This window comes from Glycine max, chromosome 15 (assembly GCF_000004515.6).
Source record: "Glycine max cultivar Williams 82 chromosome 15, Glycine_max_v4.0, whole genome shotgun sequence".
NCBI lineage: Eukaryota > Viridiplantae > Streptophyta > Magnoliopsida > Fabales > Fabaceae > Glycine > Glycine max.
The window spans coordinates 759,861-778,224 of NC_038251.2; the positions used below are offsets into that span (position 1 = coordinate 759,861).

General features: G+C 31.9%; 2 protein-coding genes and 1 long non-coding RNA gene across 3 annotated transcripts; 1 reads left to right on the plus strand and 2 right to left on the minus strand.

The window, feature by feature from the left end:
- Positions 1-299: 299 nt before the first annotated feature.
- On the minus strand, positions 300-943 carry LOC121173596 (uncharacterized). Its single transcript, XR_005888733.1, has 2 exons — positions 704-943; positions 300-544 (listed from the first exon to the last, which is right to left on the minus strand). It is a non-coding gene; the product is annotated as an uncharacterized lncRNA (long non-coding RNA).
- A 1,384-nt stretch (positions 944-2,327) lies between these two features.
- LOC100818657 (MAPK kinase substrate protein At1g80180) lies at positions 2,328-3,304 on the minus strand. Its single transcript, XM_003546059.4, has one exon. It carries the CDS (start codon positions 2,929-2,931, stop codon positions 2,593-2,595), a length of 339 nt encoding a protein of 112 aa, XP_003546107.1. The 5' UTR covers positions 2,932-3,304; the 3' UTR covers positions 2,328-2,592.
- A 3,972-nt stretch (positions 3,305-7,276) lies between these two features.
- On the plus strand, positions 7,277-15,960 carry LOC100777660 (nuclear pore complex protein NUP93A). Its single transcript, XM_003546067.5, has 15 exons — positions 7,277-7,512; positions 8,005-8,096; positions 8,556-8,622; positions 8,906-8,965; positions 9,501-9,590; positions 10,464-10,733; positions 11,039-11,134; positions 11,285-11,416; positions 11,855-11,908; positions 11,998-12,081; positions 12,256-12,342; positions 12,417-13,319; positions 13,837-14,018; positions 14,527-14,818; positions 15,615-15,960. The coding sequence occupies exons 1-15, from the start codon at positions 7,414-7,416 to the stop codon at positions 15,690-15,692; spliced, it is 2,586 nt and encodes an 861-aa protein (XP_003546115.1). The 5' UTR covers positions 7,277-7,413; the 3' UTR covers positions 15,693-15,960.
- The last annotated feature ends 2,404 nt before the right edge of the window (positions 15,961-18,364 follow it).

Here is an 18,364-nt window from a genome sequence, read left to right on the forward strand (position 1 = left end):
ACGTCGTCGTATCAAAAGTTGGCTTCAAAAGATAGAAATTTCCTTGAAGGGAGACCGAGAGAGCAGCATAAGGAAACTAGGAATTCATTGGCTGTGGATATAGGTTGTTTGCAGCATGAATTAATATAATACATAGAGAAACATGCACTTCAATGAGTCCCTAATGTTTATAAATATGTGACAAAACATATCTTGTGCCAGAGAAGATGAAGACGTAAGATATCCAAGCCTTCAACAAAAGTCAATTTAATCAGCAGATACAAATGGTACTGAAAGCTCCATACACATAGTAATCTTCGTTTTTCAGTTCATCAGATCATTTTAGCCATTGAAATTTTGTATATGCGCAAGAGTTGGCAGATTCAACCTCCTAGTGCAAAACGTATATAACAAATTTGTGCAATAAAACATTGATCTTGGTCCTCAAGGTAATAGAAACGTGGGATAGACATAAACTGTGATTTATGTTCTAAGCCATTAAACTCTGGTTGTTACATCTTTTATCTTCCCATCTGCTTGCCCAAACTGCTTTGGCGATGAAAACCTATAGTTAATTGGTAGCTTAGTCTCGTGTCACATATATTAAATTTTAAAGGAAATGCATGTGATCAAATTCAACTAATTAAATTTCCTGTCAACCATGTGAATCACATAATATCAATAATTTTTTTTATTATTTTACTCTTTAAAATAAGTTGCTCACCTTACATAAGTCAAAACCACATTTTCAAAGGTGAGGTTTGAGAAAATCTTGTGATCAAGATCACCCACTCTACATGGGGCTAGAAGCCTATATTAGCTAGGAGTACGAGTGATTGCCCACCACAAAAATTGGGCTTCATATCCTGCGTTGTGTTTTCTATCCCTAGAGACACCAAAGAGTAATAAATGAGTGTCAAGGAGTGATACATACTAGTTTTAGTGCACAGAAATTCGCGCCCAATACGCCAAAAAAGAAAAACAAAGGGGATAAAATGAAGTAACTAATATTTTTATATGAACATTTTAAATTGAAAACCAATTTAAAAATTAAAATATACAAGAGATAGAATCAAATAAAAAGTGTAATAATAATAATTATTATTAGCATTAAATAATGATAAAATTATATATTTTAAATGGAAAAATAAAATAAAAAGTGTAATAATAATAATTATTTTATTTGTAATAATGGAAGATTTTTTATTAAATTAAAATAAATAAAATAAAAATTTAAAATTAAAGTGAAAATAAATTATTTGAATCAAATATATCATCTTTTTATCTATTAATTTGATGTGGGGTATTGATACTCAAAATTTAAAATTTATATTGGAATTAAAATTGATCAAATTTTCATAATAAAATAATTAAACTTAATAAATTGTAATTGTATTTGAAAGAAAAAAAAATACTTAATGTAGAAAAAGTAACATGACTAAGAGAGTGTATGGTTGCAAAATTCATTTTGATTATCTTATGGCTTTTGACTATATGAAAATACATTGTTATCAAAATAAGAAAAAAAGACTATGAGAGAATTAATACATGTTTGATTGCAATTAATTTTGGGAGAATAATTATTTTCTTAAAATCTCTAAAATAAAAAAATAAGCAATTATATTTAAAAAATTAAGTTAAACCAAAATTACATATGATTTAAAAAATCTTCTCATTCTAAAATGGCTTTGGTTTTTATAATTTACAGAAAAATTATATTACTAAAAACTCAATTCCTTGTATTTATAATATAAGGATAAGGATAGATAGAATTCATTTACAAGAAAACTTAGTTATTCAGAACACAAATCCGTTATTTAAAATTCTTAGCAGAGTTTTTATGCCTATTGCTAAATACAAAAATTGATTCTAGATTAATATCAGCATAAAAAAATTATGTACGATCACTCAATTACATATCATCACTTCACTAAAAAAAAAAAAATAGACTACGATAACATTTGATTAAAAGTTAAAGTATTGTAATGATTTGTAAGTTCATGATTAACAAAAGTTTATATATCAAATTAAATCTATATATTTCTCTTTTATATTCTCCCCATTTCCCCCTTTTTTCGTAATTGTGGAAAGAATAATTGCAAAAAAAAACAGCATATAAATATTTTTTATTCAAATAGTATATAAATAATATTATAATCACAATGATGACTAAAAAACATATTCATATAAAAATTAAAGAATATTGTTTTTCATAAGGTCCCTCAAAATAAAAATAAAGATAATCCCAATCGTGGCCAACCAGGACAAAACTCTATCCCGTATTTTGCAATTTGCTCTCATTCAAGCTAGCATAATCATGTAAAATATCCCATTTATGAGATTTGGTCTGTATAAAGATCAACTTATACTCAATACCCCTTTCCCACAAACAACAATTAATTCTACTGAACCGAACCAGAAGAAAACATCTTTACCAGCTAATTACTATTGATATAAGACAATTTGAACACCAAAAAGAAAAGAGAAATAGACAAGTCCTGATGATTATGTTCTTAGCATGAATTCAACTAATCCGGGCCTACCTACAAAGCTAAAAGTAAAACATTACATCAAGGAGTAGAAACCTGGCCGGAATATTCTCTCTTCGTCTCTCTACCTTGGTCGATGCTTGTTGTCCCCTGCTTTTCCAAAGGCGGCGCAGAAGCCACATGCAGAGAGCCTGGGAGACGGTGGCTCAATCGCCGGCGAAACTTTTCCAGTGCGGTAGCCGCGTGCTCCGCCGTTGGAGCGGATTCTCTGGAGGGGCGGCGTTGTTTGAACTTGAAGCTCTTTAATTTCACCGCCGTCATCGTTGTCGTGGTCGTGGTTGTTGTTGTTGTTGTGATCTTCCTTGACTTTGTTCAATTCCTCTTGTAAGAACCTATCGTCCCAAACGAAGCCTGATGAACCCTGCCTCCTGAAGGACACTGCAGATCTTTGAAGACCAGCCATAGCCTCTCTATCTATGAATTGTGAATTATGTGGCTCTTTCTTTCTAGCTACTTCAAGTTGAAAGCAATACGCACATGAATTTCTTTTTCAATAAATAAAGAAATGAGACAGGACAGTTGGTGAAGAAATTGGTCACAAGTGGTTAATATAAATCCAAGTGCTCATATTAAGCCATCCAACTCAATGTCTCCTCTGGTTTTTTAATGCTTTAAGTTCCACACTATTAATTCATACTAGCTAGTACTATATTATCTAGTTAAATTCTTCCATGCCAATTATTAATAGAAACAATGCATATGTACTATCTATCTTCAATGAGTAATATAAATTTATTGTTTTTAGTTTTTTTTTCATCAAAACATTTTTAAAAATATAAGTGATAATAATGCTATTAAATGTAAGACTTATATTTATGTATTATTTTAGTATGAAGCCACGTTTGTTTTACATGACACACAATTCTATTTGAATAATGTAAGATCGTTATGCCCAACATCTAAGTATTTATTTAACACAATTACTAATTCAAAACTTAAATTAAAGACCACTAATTAACTAGAGTAACATCGTATTAGTTTATCCACAATCGCTAATTTAAAACTATACTTATGTTTTTTTACAGAATATTTATGTATTACTAGTTTATCTATATTTAAGATTAATTACTAAAAAGGATTTTTGTAAAATTGACGTTTTTAAACGAATAATTTCGGATGAGTTTAGCAAAATTATAACTGCATATGAACGGAATTATTTTATTATTATATTCTTATTTTACATTAATGTATATATATATATAGAGAGAGAAATTTGAATCATATTATAAATAATATTATTGGTAAATAATACATTTAACATTGAAAATAATATATTAGCTTTTTAAATATTATACATATAAAAAACATCAAATTTATATTTATTGAAAATTTGAGTCCAAAATTTTAATGTTTTCAATTGAAAATGATTTTTCATAAGTTAACTCATATATTCTTCACTTTCGACGGCTTTTTCCGATGGAGCTAATTTAAATTATGGGAATGATGACTTTGTGCGCAAGCTAGCATGACACACGGGGTGTTAGGTCCACCAAGTGAGTGTGTGCACACTAACTCCACCGCCCTTGTCATATCATAATCGATCAATAAATGAAACCAAGAAAACGCATTCACGTCCTTGTCGCCTAACCAAGTTTTTAATAGAATTAATATATCTTGACAACAAAAACTTTTAAACATTCAATTGCTAATTTTTTTTTATCACATTATATCATCAATAACTTAAGTTGTACAAAAATATTTTTCTTTTTAATAACATGACCAATAACATGATGATAATAAAAAAATATAAGTTTTTCCTATGTTAAATTAATAAGTATAGTTTAGTTGATTTAAGAATGTGTGTGAATCATTATAAATATTTAGTATTTATGTTTGATTATTAAAAAAAATAACGAGTATAATTCTGAAAAAAAAATTAATGAGCATAATCGGAAGGCAGATTAATCCCTCTCCAGCACTTAGTTGCTCGAATAATGAAGTTAAATGACCTGAATTATATTAAGACTTGAATCAATATTTGGTCATGCTCCCTAAGAAAGCAATAAATAACAACAACAATATATAAAACATAATCGTATACGCAAGTGCTGTAATAATGTTTATTCAATAAACGTCTTCAAAGTAATTGATGAACCAATACACTTGCTTTATTCTTAAAATATTCACATATGTGTGATATTTTGAAATTTGGTCATTTCAGCATATGGTTAATTGCTTGCAAAACAAAGTCATATATATGATCCTAATTTAGAGTTGAAGCAATCTTTGGACACGTTCACTAAGAAAACATATAACAAAGGGATTTGTTTTAAGATTATCTCTAATTATAATTTATTAACACACTTATATTAAAAAAATAGAAGTATGTGTATGTTAATAAATGCATTGATGTATTTAATTTAAAACAAATTTTAATTATAACTCGGTAACATATTTATACTAAACAATAAAAGAGTGCAAGTTAACAAATCCCTATAACAACAATAAATGTAAACACTTCGGAAAGACTTCCATAACTGTCATAGAAAAATAATAAGATAGCTACCGTATGATTCAGACAAAGGAATGAAATAATATGGCTAGCAAGAGGTAATTATTTAAAAACAGAATTTCCATCAAATTATTTTATTAAAGTTGTCATAAACCATACATAATCAATATCATTAATTGTGAACATAAAAAAGCACAACTCAAATAATGGATCAAACTTTAAGTGGGTTGCCCAGGGCCATTAAAATTGACACGAGAGGTATGGAATTTGACATTCAAATATTTAGCCTCCAAAACTTGTTTTTCATATTATGAATCGAGAAGTATTCAACAAGTGATCATTGACTGCATTGAGAGGAAAAATTGTTATTTGTTGTTCATCTTTTGGTAAATTATATTAGGATGTTCGTTGTCCTTTCTATTTCATTAATTCGGCTTGATATGAAATTAATTTTATTGTGTTTAAGTTTTGAAAAATAAACTCAATGTATTTTAAAGATAATTATATTTCGAGTTTGTCACCTACAGGACCCTGCACCACTAGCTCAGACTATGCTTGGATCATTTGTGAGCTTAACTTCCATAACACTAACATGGAGAATTGGTCTTGGGTCTTAAGAAATCACCTACCAGAAAACATCAAATCGATCATTCGGCTTGTCTTTCATAACAACTTTCCTACTAACTAGGTTTGATCTATGTAACACCTCTCTTTCTATGTTTCATGTCATAGGTGCGACTACCAATTGGAAAATCTTTTACGTATGTTGCATGATTGTCCCAAATCCAAGACGATGTGAGGATCCTTGAATTCCACGAATATCGTGGATTTTAACATCTCATTTAGGAGTTTGGATTTGTGTTCAAATTGACCACAATACATTACCTCTCTTGCCTGTACATGTTGGTTTTCGTAGAGTTAGTAATGCAAAGATTCTTCAAGACAATGTTTGGCCTCAAATGATTTATTATCAATCAGATTCGAACCACTCATTATGTTGTTTCTGGACCTATAAAGGCAACCAAGGTTGATTTCTTAGACTTTCCTGAAAGATTTAACAATCAAACTCAATGTTGATGGCAACTCGCTTGGCAATCCATGACCTTCAAGTTTTAGAGGCATTATTTGTGATAGCATAGAACAATGGATTTTCAGCTTCTCATGTTCTTGTGGATTCACTACCAACATTAGTGTTGAACTCCAGACAAACTTACATGATTTGGTTTTAGCTTTTGTGAGACTAATTCACTAACATCTTTTCAATTGGTGCTAGAAGACATGAATGCTTATCATTCTTATGCTTTTGTCGTCAAGCAAATTTAATCTTCAAGAGATAAGTAGTTGTTGTTGCATGATCCATCCTTGCGAAAACATGACTTTTTTTAAAGGCAAAATACATTAAATATCAAAAAATAGGATGTGCAAAAGGGTTGTACAAAAAGTTTAGTAAAATACTATTAAGGTTCTATCGGGCTACGCAAAACCCTCAATCCAAAAAGAATGTCATTCTTGTGATACATACACTCCCATTACCCAGAGATACATGCTAGTGGATCTACATACCAAGAAGGGAATAATACCACAAACCAAAGGCGCCTCTTATATATTAGTCATTGCCATGAAAATGACTATCTCAATATACGTGACACGATTTAAATTTATGCATGTCTATATATCGTATGTGTAATTACTTCTGACATTGTTTATTACATTAAACATACATTATTGAATATCTTTTTTCATAACAACACAATTTGTCTAAGTTATTCTCCTTCACATTGAGACTAGGGTTGACCTTGATCCGATTTTTTAAAAAAAATTTCATGAAAAATATTAATTTTTATATATAAAATGTTTTAACATTAATTCCTACCATTTATCATATTATACTGTTGTTAATTTTTTATATAAAGATTAAAAAAAAACAATATGTTATGTGTGGAAATTAACTAATTTTTGTAAAGTATAAAAATAATCGAAAATTTTTGTTAACATAATTAATTCATAAATATTTGTTCATAGAAATTAAATGTAGACTTTTTCGTATAAAGTGAACTTCATCATTACCATTTATTTTTAAATATATTGATAGTTGAAATATGGTTGACACTACCATCTTATCATAGATTATTATTATTATATTATATATAATAAAATTATTAATTTTATAATAATTACTTTAAAATTATATAATACTATTTTTTAATTAATTAATTCTCTAAAGATTTACTTTTTATGAAATTATTTAGATACACATAAATATAAATAAGTGGGGTATAATCGGTGATTCCAATTTCCAAGTTCCAACCCGGTCCGAGAAAACCCGTTCTGCGGAACCGAACCTTACTTTTAAAATTTTAGGGCTTAAGAGCGTTTCCCCGTAAAACCCTTTTTTCTTGCGCGGAGCTTCTTCATTCAGCTCGAGAGAGAGCCATGGCGAACGAAGACTTGGGTAGTTGGACTGATCTGCTACATTCCTCTACGAAGCTTCTCGAACAAGCTGCTCCTTCTGCTCAGTTCCCTCCACTTCAGGTTTCTTTCTCTTCCCAATCAACTCACTTCACTTTACTGTTTCATCTTCGTTGCTGATTTGTGAATTTCATACAATGCCGCCTAATCAACTTGTTCCTTTCAATATTCCCTCGAAACAATTACCGTTTGCCACATGCTTCATTTTCTACCAATCAATTTTTTCACTGTTTTATTTTAGCTGCTATGGGAAATTCCGCGAAGAAAAACAATTTGCCTTGACTTTAGATGTATTTTTTCTCTTTAAGTGTCGTTTCAGTTGGGTTCTGGGACACATTGAAACTCTGGTTATGAATGCATAAAATGAATCTGGAGGCTGAGTATCAGTGTATTTCGATTGTGAACCAAGGATAACTTCAACCTGACCAAGTTAATGGATAAGCATTGCTTGCTGTCTGTCAGAATTGTCACTAATTTAATAAACAAGAAATAAATGTTGATTAAATAATGATTATGGGATCTCTGGCTCTGAATTCACTTTTTTACATTGTTCAGAGGAACTTAGATCAATTGGAAGCGTTATCCAAGAAGCTTAAATCCAAGACCATAAGGACTGAAGCACCTTCTCAATCTATTGCTGCAACAAGGTACTCTTTGGTTATGAATTTTGATTGTTAGTAAGTTTTTTTTATTATGTATTCAATTACATAGAGTTTAGAAATTATTAAAAATCTAAAATTATCTTATGGCTTGTTGGAGTGCTTTGAGTTGTTAGTAAGTTTTTTACTTCTTATCCAAGCGTTATTGCCGCCAAATGGTGTTGGCTACTTGGATTCTAGATTTTCATTTCACCCAAACTCAATCTTGTATCATGCATTCATGAAGCCCCATGGTTAACTTAATCCTCTGAAACAGTATCCCATTTCCCAGTTCCCATTGTGTTTCGTTTGGTCTCCGTCTAGGGCAAGTGGAGATCGTCTTCTTACATCCCACAATAGTTGGGTTTCCATCATTTTTCTTAAAGCAGAAAGTGCATGATAAAATGATTACACATGGTAAAGTATTATGGTCATTAACTCATTTTCTTGTTTCTTTTGCATGGACAGGCTCCTTGCTCGTGAGGGGATAAATGCAGAGCAGCTTGCAAGGGATCTGAAGTCATTTGAACTGAAGGTACTACTTAATGTCAACTTTGTATAGTTTTTTACATTGAACATTTTCACTATGCTTGACTTATCAAGTATTATATTTTTTGCCTGTTGGGTAGATATTTTATGCATTCCATGATAGGCCTCGTTACTTGTTTTCCTGATATGACTTGTTTGCTAGCAAATGTAATTTCCCTTGAAAATTCATGTCTAGTTGTTTTTGTTGTGTTGTGGGTCTCTCTAGTACATAATTCATTTGGCTACTATATTGCTGATGCCATACCTTTTGTCTTTTCTCCCTTTTTCAGACAACTTTTGAGGATGTTTTTCCTGTTGAAGCAACAAGCGTTGAAGAGTATCTGCAGCAGGTAATTTTCACTTTAGATTGCCTGTTATTCATTTCGGATTTACTATATAACATTTAATTAACAATTAGACATTAGAATGATTCAATTTGGATCACTTTTATCAGCATTAGACACAATATACTCTATTGTTTGTTTGCACTTTTTCCATCCAATGTTCACAAAACCAGTGAGAAATATTTGTTCATATATATTCAAGTGTATTGTCAGAATTTTGTTTTTTGAATTCTTCCATTATATTACAATATTACATATTATCAAAGTTAAAGAGCTATCCTTTGTTGATGGAAATTATGATTTGTTTTATTTTTATACTGTTTTTACTTTTCCACAGATGAACATGGTATTGTGGTATGATTGTCGTATCTAAATGCTGCTTTTGTCTGTTGCCCCCTTTGTTCTATAAGCAAAAGTATTCAGTTTGTATGTGAAGTTCTGTTATTTGATATGGAAAATCAAGAAAATCATTTTACACTGTACATCTAGTCCTTTTTGAATGGAATTGTGACAAATATTGTGTACTATGTTTTTCTCTCAGGTTCATGAAATGGCAATGGTCTCTGCTGTCCAGGAAGCTCAGAAGGATAATCTCAGGAGTTTCAATGATTATATGATGAAAGTATTAGAGGTTAGTGTAATGATGTCTTTTATGGTATAATCCTTTATTATGTTTCTATTATCTTCTTGTAATTTGAGGTTTGGTTTCTTTTCATATTTTACTGGAGATATCTTTTGCAATAGGCCTTGGCTAAGAATCCTTGGCATAGTATTAGTAAACCATTTTTTTTTTTTTTTGCATATTTGATGTGTTTTTACATTTCCCTTGCATTGCTGAAAATAAAAAATCTGTCCTATATAGTTATATTTTCTTTTCTTTTATTTGTTAAATTGTAGTAAAATGCCTTGAATAAAAAATACCTTTAGATTTTTATGCCTTTTAGGACTTGATTATGACAAAGGGATTGGATAGATTTATTGCATTAATAGAATTGTTTATTTAATTATTTTTTTATGTTTTATTTTTGTGTCTTTGTTAATGAGGATATCTCCTTTTTGGGTGACGTTAATCTTCTTTGTAATCCTTATTTACTCTTTCTGTTAAAATTTCTCATTTTTCTCTTAGAAAATAAAGATGAATAGAAAGCAAAAAGATCAGGAAAAATAAATAGTTCTGTAGTTCTGTTCAACTCATACAACTTAATAGTTTTTAACAGTCTTAACAATGGCAATTAGGTTGGCTGACCAGCTAAACTTTCACAAACAAAAGCAACCCTTTTTAGCCGATTGCTTTCCTATTGAACATGCTTAGGTTAGTTTGTGGAACTTCACATATGAAATTAAGTAGTATAGTGAAGTGAGTAAATAATTTTATTTCATATTTGCAATTGCTTAATTGGGATGATTATTTTACTCCATTGTTATATTTTAAGATAGGTTTATTTGTTCTTGATATTGTGTGACTCAGCTTCCTTACGGCTCAGTAGAATTTACTGTTTGACAGGAGGATTGGCAAAAAGAAAAACGTGATTTCCTTCAGAGTTTAAGTCGAATTTCAACATTACCTAGGACAAACATTGCTGCTAACAGCAACGTGGGTACCCTCCCGGGTCAGCTTGCATTTGTGTCTTCTACTTCACAAGTCTCTTCTGGTATGCCTAGCATGGAGATTGTTCCTCTGACTGGCAGACCTATTGTGGAGAAAAAGGCATCTGTCTATGCTGAGGTAGTGAAAAAACTGAATAAAGCAAGGGAGTCTGGGTCACCATTTAAAGTACGTCCCCTACTTTCTCCATCTCTTAAATTTATATAATGAGATTTCTATATCAGATTGAAATCTATATTGTGTCGCCTGTTTACAAGTCAAGCCTTTAGTGATCAAATATTAATTGACATGAAACTAATGTTTTGAATTTTTAATTCAATATCATGTCCAGTCTTCATTTTGGATATACAATAGCACATTATATGTTTTGAGATGTTTGCCATACTATCTTCTCTAAAGCAATATTAACCTGTGTTTACATGCATGCAAGTATGTTAATTTTCATTGTTTTTTTTTTTTTTTATGGTTCTTAGCCTGCTGCAGCTTTCAAAGGTGCATATGAAAATTTGGGCATTGATGCTAGTGGTGGAAAGTCAGTAACGATGCGAAAGATATGGCACCTTGTTCAGGTTGTTCTTGTAGTTGTATGCTGTTATTAAGTTAATAGACAAAACAGAAAGAATAACTTGCGTGTGCAGCTTTTTGTTGTTCCTACCTATGAGTCTGTGACTAAGAAAATATTTTATTTATTCTTTATATAACTTAGCTCATTGAAACAGATGCTGATGGGTGAGGAATCAGCCGTGCAACGTGTTTCAAAAAGGATGTCATTGATTATTGGTGCAAGACGCCACCTTGAATGGGGACATGAGAAATACATCATGGATACCATACAAAGTCATCCTGCACAAGTAATTTGTTATTCAGGAATTCCATACTAGCACTACTAATGTCTGCTGATAATTTTTCTAGTACTTTATGTTTTTTTTTTGTTAATTCTTGCTTTGTTGACTGTTGACTCCCTGCAATTGCATGCTATGCTTTTGAGGGATCTTTTTGAGAAAAACTTTGTCAAACTTTGTTGACTGTTGCTTCCCATTGGTTGTTCTTTATTAATATAAGACAGCACACAGGATTTGTAAGATAATCTACATTTGGATTTCTTATGTATGCATGCCATGGTTTTGAGGGACATGCTTCAAGAAATAGTGAAATACTTTGCAAGCTTCTCTCAATTTTTTTTGTTTATATCTGCTGTTCTTTATTTCTTAATTCATATAAGAGAGCAAGCATGAATTTGTATTTGTTATCAACACTTAATTTCTGCTTGCTTTTTTATCTAATGGTAGGCTGCTCTTGGTGGTGGTGTTGGGAATTTGCAAAGAATCCGTGCCTTCCTTCGGGTTTGTCTCAATTTGAAAAATGTGTCTTATAGATAATGCCATGCATTTAATCCTCAAAAAGACTTCTGATTTTAGTTATTGCTGTGTAGATTCGGTTGAGGGATTATGGTGTACTGGATTTTGATGCTGGCGATGCTCGGCGGCAGCCTCCTGTTGATACCACATGGCAGCAGGTCTCAGATGCTTTATCTGATTATAAAATTAGCTATACTAGATTATTTATTTTCTTTGATGTATTTTTCCTTGGTCTGGCTCAGTTCACTGATATATCTACTTGCTTTTTTGTTTCTTGAAATCAATATTGATGATGGGCTAAGCTTGCACTATTTTATTTATTTTGGTAACAGATATATTTTTGCCTGAGGTCTGGTTATTACGATGAAGCAAGAAATGTTGCCCAATCTTCACGTGCTTCACATCAATTTGCTCCTTTGGTACATACTGTGGTCACTACTTATTTACTAATTTATGATTTAATCTTTCTTAATAATTTACTTATTTCTGACAGCTGACAGAGTGGATTAATAAAGGAGGGATGGTACCAGAAGAGATTGCAGCTGCTGCATCTGAGGAATGTGAAAGAATGTTGAGAACTGGTGACCGGGTAGGTCGAACTGCATATGACAAGAAAAAGTTACTTCTATATGCCATCATATCAGGTTCTCGAAGGCATATCGATCGCCTGCTTAGAGATCAGCCAAGTCTCTTTAGTACAATAGAGGATTTCTTGTGGTTCAAATTGTCAGCTGTGCGGGATTGCCCTAGTGGACCTTCATCCATTGTTCTAAGTGATGGTCTGATTCCATACAGTTTGGATGATTTGCAAAGTTACCTGAATAAATTTGAGCCCTCATACTATACAAAAAATGGAAAAGATCCTTTGGTATATCCCTATATCTTGCTGTTAAGCATTCAATTGCTTCCAGCTGTATTATACTTGTCTAAGGAAGCAGGAGATGAAGGATATAACATTGATGCTGCCCACCTTTCAATTGTGCTAGCTGATCATGGGGTCCTTTCTGAAGGTGCTGGTTCTGGGCAAAAGTTGGGAGTGATGGATGCTTATGCGGAAGTGTCCACCATTATCAGGCAGTATGGATCTATGTATTTGCGTCTTGGTGATCTCCAAATGGCCCTAGAATACTACGCACAAGCTGCTGCTGCAGTGGGTGGGGGGCAATTGTCGTGGACTGGTAGAGGTAACGTTGATCAACAAAGGCAGAGAAATTTGATGCTGAAGCAGCTTCTAACTGAACTATTGTTAAGGGATGGAGGCATATATCTTCTACTTGGTGCAAGAGGTGCGGGTGAAGAAGGTGAATTGGGACGTTTTGTGACTGATCCGAAAGCAAGGCAACTATTTTTAATTGAAGCTGCATGCCACTGTCAGGAGGCTGGAATGTATGACAAGGTAATTTCATTCTTATACTACCATTTTAATTTAGGGGGAAAATAGGAACAGAAGGAAAGCCTTCATCTGCCATAACCAAATTATAACATGACCTGGCTGATAAGGTTATCTTACACACCATAATCAGGTTCTAGATGTAGCTAGAGAGGGGGGAAGCACTTCATTCTGATACTAATCTTACTTTAATTTGATGTCTTAGATTTCCTTTTTTTCTGGTGCAAAGCTAAATCATTCTTTAATGCATTCAGGGATATTGTTCACTCATTTATTTTCAAAGTTTAATGTCTGTTGTTTCATATAGATTGCAATTATTTTTCACATTTTATTTTTCTTGTTGTGTCTTTACTCCTAGATTTATCTTACCAATAATGCAATCCACTTATCCGTACTTCCTTTTCCAGCATCTATTTTTTCATTACCTCTCTTTTTGCCTTGTTACACATCCTTTTTTGTGGATTACTGGGTTTTCATTTAACCTTAATATTGCTTTTACCAATACTGGATGTTTTTGGTTCAGTCTATAGAAATTCAGAAGAGAGTGGGTTCCTTCTCAACGGCACTGGATACCATCAATAAGTGCCTGTCTGAAGCTATTTGTGCCCTTTTCCGTGGAAGATTAGATGGCGAGAGCCGGACTGCTGGCCTCATCCATTCTGGCAATGAGATTTTGGAGACATACACTTATTACCCAGATGCCAGGTCATATTGAAGCTCTTGCCTGATTTCTTGGTTTCATACATGGCTATACTTGGATCTGTGATATTGATATTCTCCTATTTCTGCTTATTCTTTGAGATATATGAACCCTAGAGGCACATTTAGAATTTATTCTGTGATGATTTCACCCCCTGATATGTTTTGATCTTTACACTCACCTTTTATCATGGAGTGATCTAGCAGTTCAAATGTCTGCTTCTGCATATCTGGGAAGTCCAGGTGCTGCAGGGGCATGGGGATATATAATTGAGATGTACTACTATAGGATTGGGGCATCTGTTTGCTGATTCCATGGGTGTAGTCTTTGTTAGGTGTTTGTTATTCTTAAGAAGTTGGACTTGGAAATTCCAAGATGCCTGATTATTGCTTGAGTTGCTGCAACTCAGAATGGTTTTAGAAGTTCAACTATACAAAATTATTGTTATTCTTTTTATGTAGCACAGCAGCATTCCATGCCTCGGTAAAATGATTGATTGAATTCATTTTGCAGTCTTCAAGAGAGAGAACATGTTTTGGAACAGCAAACTGTGTTACGACAACTTGAGTCAATATTGTCTATTCACAAATTAGTAAGGCTTGGACATTATGTTGATGCATTAAGGGAGGTTGCTAAACTTCCATTTATTCCTTTAGACCCCCGAGGCCCTGACATTGCTGTTGATGTGCTTGAAAATTTATCTCCTCATGTCCAAGCTTGTATTCCAGATCTTTTGAAGGCTGCTCTCACTTGTCTGGACAATGTGACAGACTCTGACGGATCTCTTCGTGCCTTGAGGGCTAAGGTATTATCTCGTGAATCCTGTTGTTTGGTTAGATTATATCTTTGCTGCTTCATTTGCTTTTGTTGAAATACTATGATTCACTTTTTTTATGTAAAAAATGATGTGTTGGGAGCACTAATAGAACTAAGCTTATGCCTTCTAAAATGGTATGGTAAAATCTATGGTCAAGTTGAAAACATAACCCATATCTTGAAGCTTTCCTAGGAATCCATGTCATTATTTTATGTGATAACTGATAACTACATTTAATACGTATCCTCCTCCCTTAATCCATTTTGCTGTAGTGAATACTCACTTGTTCTGTTTTCTGATTTTTGTATAAAATATATAGGATATAGATCATGGATATGAAATTAATTCTACACTAGTACAAGAAAAGAAAGAAGGACAAGGAAAATTTCTATTGATTTTGTACAAAATATGTTGCCTTTACTAGAAGAAAAAGTGATAATGAGGTGCGAGTAAACATCAAGCAAACCATCGGGTAGATTTTAACTTACATGTTATGAAAATATTCATTTACGCACTTTTTGACGGAGGAGGGTAAACGATGTTTTGCGCATTGTTGCCCTATACCAGCACTTTATGAAGCTTCCTTGTCAGCAGTAAAGCCTTTTAACAATCATCTGTTGTAGTTCTAAATTAATACTTTCAGTTAATTATGTCAAACATTTGTAGGTTATAACGTATCCAGTTACATTTGGTGTCTGATGGGATGTTTGAAGTGGTATTTGATATTTACTTTATTAACATATGCTCTTGTTTTATAATGGCTAAATCTTTTTTTTTTCTTCAGATTGCGAGTTTCATTGCAAATAATTTAAAGAGGAATTGGCCTCGTGATTTATATGAGAGCGTTGCGCAGAGGCTGTGAAATTAAATCATGTGATGTTATTGTAATTACCTTTGAATTACAACAGAATGTTTGGTTAAATGTTTTCAGTAGTAGCGTAACACATGTAAAGTAGTCTCAATGATATGTCTGCTGCACCTATGCATTGGAAATATATTAGAGGAACTAGAAAAAGGAAATACGCTGCTTCTGAATATTCTCTTCACCTTTTCTCTTTTTGTTTTAGCTATTGGTAATGGTAATGTACTGTTCATTTTGTATCAATAAGAACATTACTTTCAAGTTTTAATCGCTCCGCATATGGCATGAAAAATTAGCAAATGCTGGCACGCTGTTCTTTTTCATCTTTTTCGTTATTTGTTTTGGTGGGAGTAACATGAATATCCATTCGTCTTAAGATGCTCTAGAAGATATAGAAGTTAACATATGCTTGGATTACTTTATTTTAATTTAAAGAAATTATAATCAAAATCTTATTGAAAGTAGAGTTATTGAAAAAAATAATTTTTTTTCCTACAAAATAATCAAGATCAATGTGTATTTGGATCCAAACTGCTCCTTTTCTTTGGGTGGTCCAATTTGTATTTTTTTGTCTGTTTTTGTTTTTCAAGCATTTCACTTGTATTACAAGGTTAAGTTTTGATGTCAGTGATCAGCAATAAACAATTTCTTTTGTTATAAATAGGATATTTGTTGAACATCAAATCCAGAAGATTGACATTTTATATATTTAGTTTTATCTTTAACCTGTTTTTCACTATTTTTTACATGGTGAATCTTAAAATGCTTTATAAAAATCAAAGAGACAATAAATGTCTCATTGTAAAAAAAAAAGTAATTAATTGAATCTAATTAACAATTAGTCGTGCTGGGGCGGTGGAGGGATTTACGAATCCTTGGACACGGATAAAGGATCCGTTTGGTAGCATGATGAGTCTAATGTTGAGTTTTTTTTTTTGGGAAAAAATATGAAATAATATTAATATTGTCCCTTTAAAGGTGATGGGATCCCTTTTAAACAGTGCCCTTTTTCGAAGGGAGGATGTGTGGTGTGTTGGTGCCAAGAAGTAAATCTACGAAACAGTTGTTTGTTTGTAGAATGTAAAGTGTGACAAGGTTGTGTGAAATGGTTTGGCTTGCTACTGATTTGTATAAGATATTTGATCATTATCAACAATTCACGGGCCTCCTTGGGTGTTCTTTTGTTGATATAGATTGGTGCAAGTGTTATGGTTTGTGGTTGTGTTTAGTTGTTAGTTCTTTAATTAAGAGGGCTTACCAACATACAAGAATGGAAGAACCAAAGGTTGTATATAACTTGTTCGATCTTCAGAAAGTTTAATGGATTAATGGAAGAATCAAAAATTGTGGAAGGTTGAACCTTCGCTTTGCTGAAAGATCATTTACTCATTTTCTATTTGTTCCATCTAACGGGGCATGATAATAATCACATATGATGTTAAGAGTTTAGAGTATCGTTTGTCTAAAATTAATTTTAGGATGAACCCTTTTTGAATTAATACCTATAATTTATCTCTGTATTTGATTTATTTTTTAGTATTAAATATAGTTTTAGTTAAAATAAAATTTATTTGATAATTTTATAATTTTTATCTTCCAAATTATTTGAAGTAAAAAAATATTAGTATATTCTCAAATCTTGAGATTTGGAATAAAAAGAACAAAATTAAAAATTAAAAATCCAAATAGCTTGTTTTTTGCATAATACTAAAATTATTACATTACCATACTCCATTGACATAAAAAGGTTTAGCTAAAAATAGTTTTCTAGTAAATTAGAATATCCTCCCGAGGGATGATTAAATTGATTTTTCATTGTATTTTATTTTAAAAGTTTCACTCTTCTCCTTTAAGGGGTTTATATCATTGTGTTCTATAGGCTCAAAAAAAATCTTTATGTGTACTATGATTTAATTTATTTTAATATAGACAAATTTCTTAAAGTCATTTTTTTTTATGTTTATCAATATGATCGACAATTAGTTTTGAATACTTATTATAAATTGTAAGATCACTTCACAATATGAAATGGAAATTCTAGATGAAAATTTAAAATTGATGATATAAGCGTTCAAAAAATAACATTTCATCTATTAAAAAAAAATTATAATACAATGTTTAAAATTAGTTTTTGGTGACCTTATGAAGTTAGTTTACAATCATTCACTACTATCAATAGACTCATTTATATTAAAATAAACTAATAAGCTAAATTATAACATATATTAATCTTTTAAGAAAAAAATAGTGTAACTTTTTAACTAAAATGTAAATCTGGCTATAACATAGGTGGAAAGAAACTGTAAATGGGGGCCATTGTCAAGAGACACTCGATGGGCCGGGGCCCAAGACAACCAAAGTGTAATGACGTCGTTTTCTGGAAAAATTCCGAAGCCTACGAGAAAGTATTACCTAGGAGAACTGTAAAGACTAAACTTCCTAATTTCATTAGTTTCATTATTTCACAAGTGGTGGGGACTAAAGGAGAATGATACAACCAATGTTAAACGTGACACGAATGCTGCACATGGCGAGAACATTCTTTGATGCTTCCTACGTGTCTGTTCTGCTCCATTTGTGAATAATTGGTATTCGTATTCGCATTTGATGAATTTATAGAAAAAGGGAATTTGGTATGTGATGAAAATCAAATCCTTGCTCGCCCTTAACTT

Bases quoted from the DNA above. Each gene is read 5' to 3' on its own strand.
- LOC100818657 (XM_003546059.4), bottom strand. From the start codon at position 2,931: ATGGCTGGTCTTCAAAGATCTGCAGTGTCCTTCAGGAGGCAGGGTTCA.
- LOC100777660 (XM_003546067.5), top strand. From the start codon at position 7,414: ATGGCGAACGAAGACTTGGGTAGTTGGACTGATCTGCTACATTCCTCT. The intron at 11,135-11,284 runs GTTGTTCTTGTA...TCATTGAAACAG, and splicing joins AGATATGGCACCTTGTTCAG to ATGCTGATGGGTGAGGAATC. The intron at 12,082-12,255 runs GTCTCAGATGCT...TTTTGGTAACAG, and splicing joins TTGATACCACATGGCAGCAG to ATATATTTTTGCCTGAGGTC.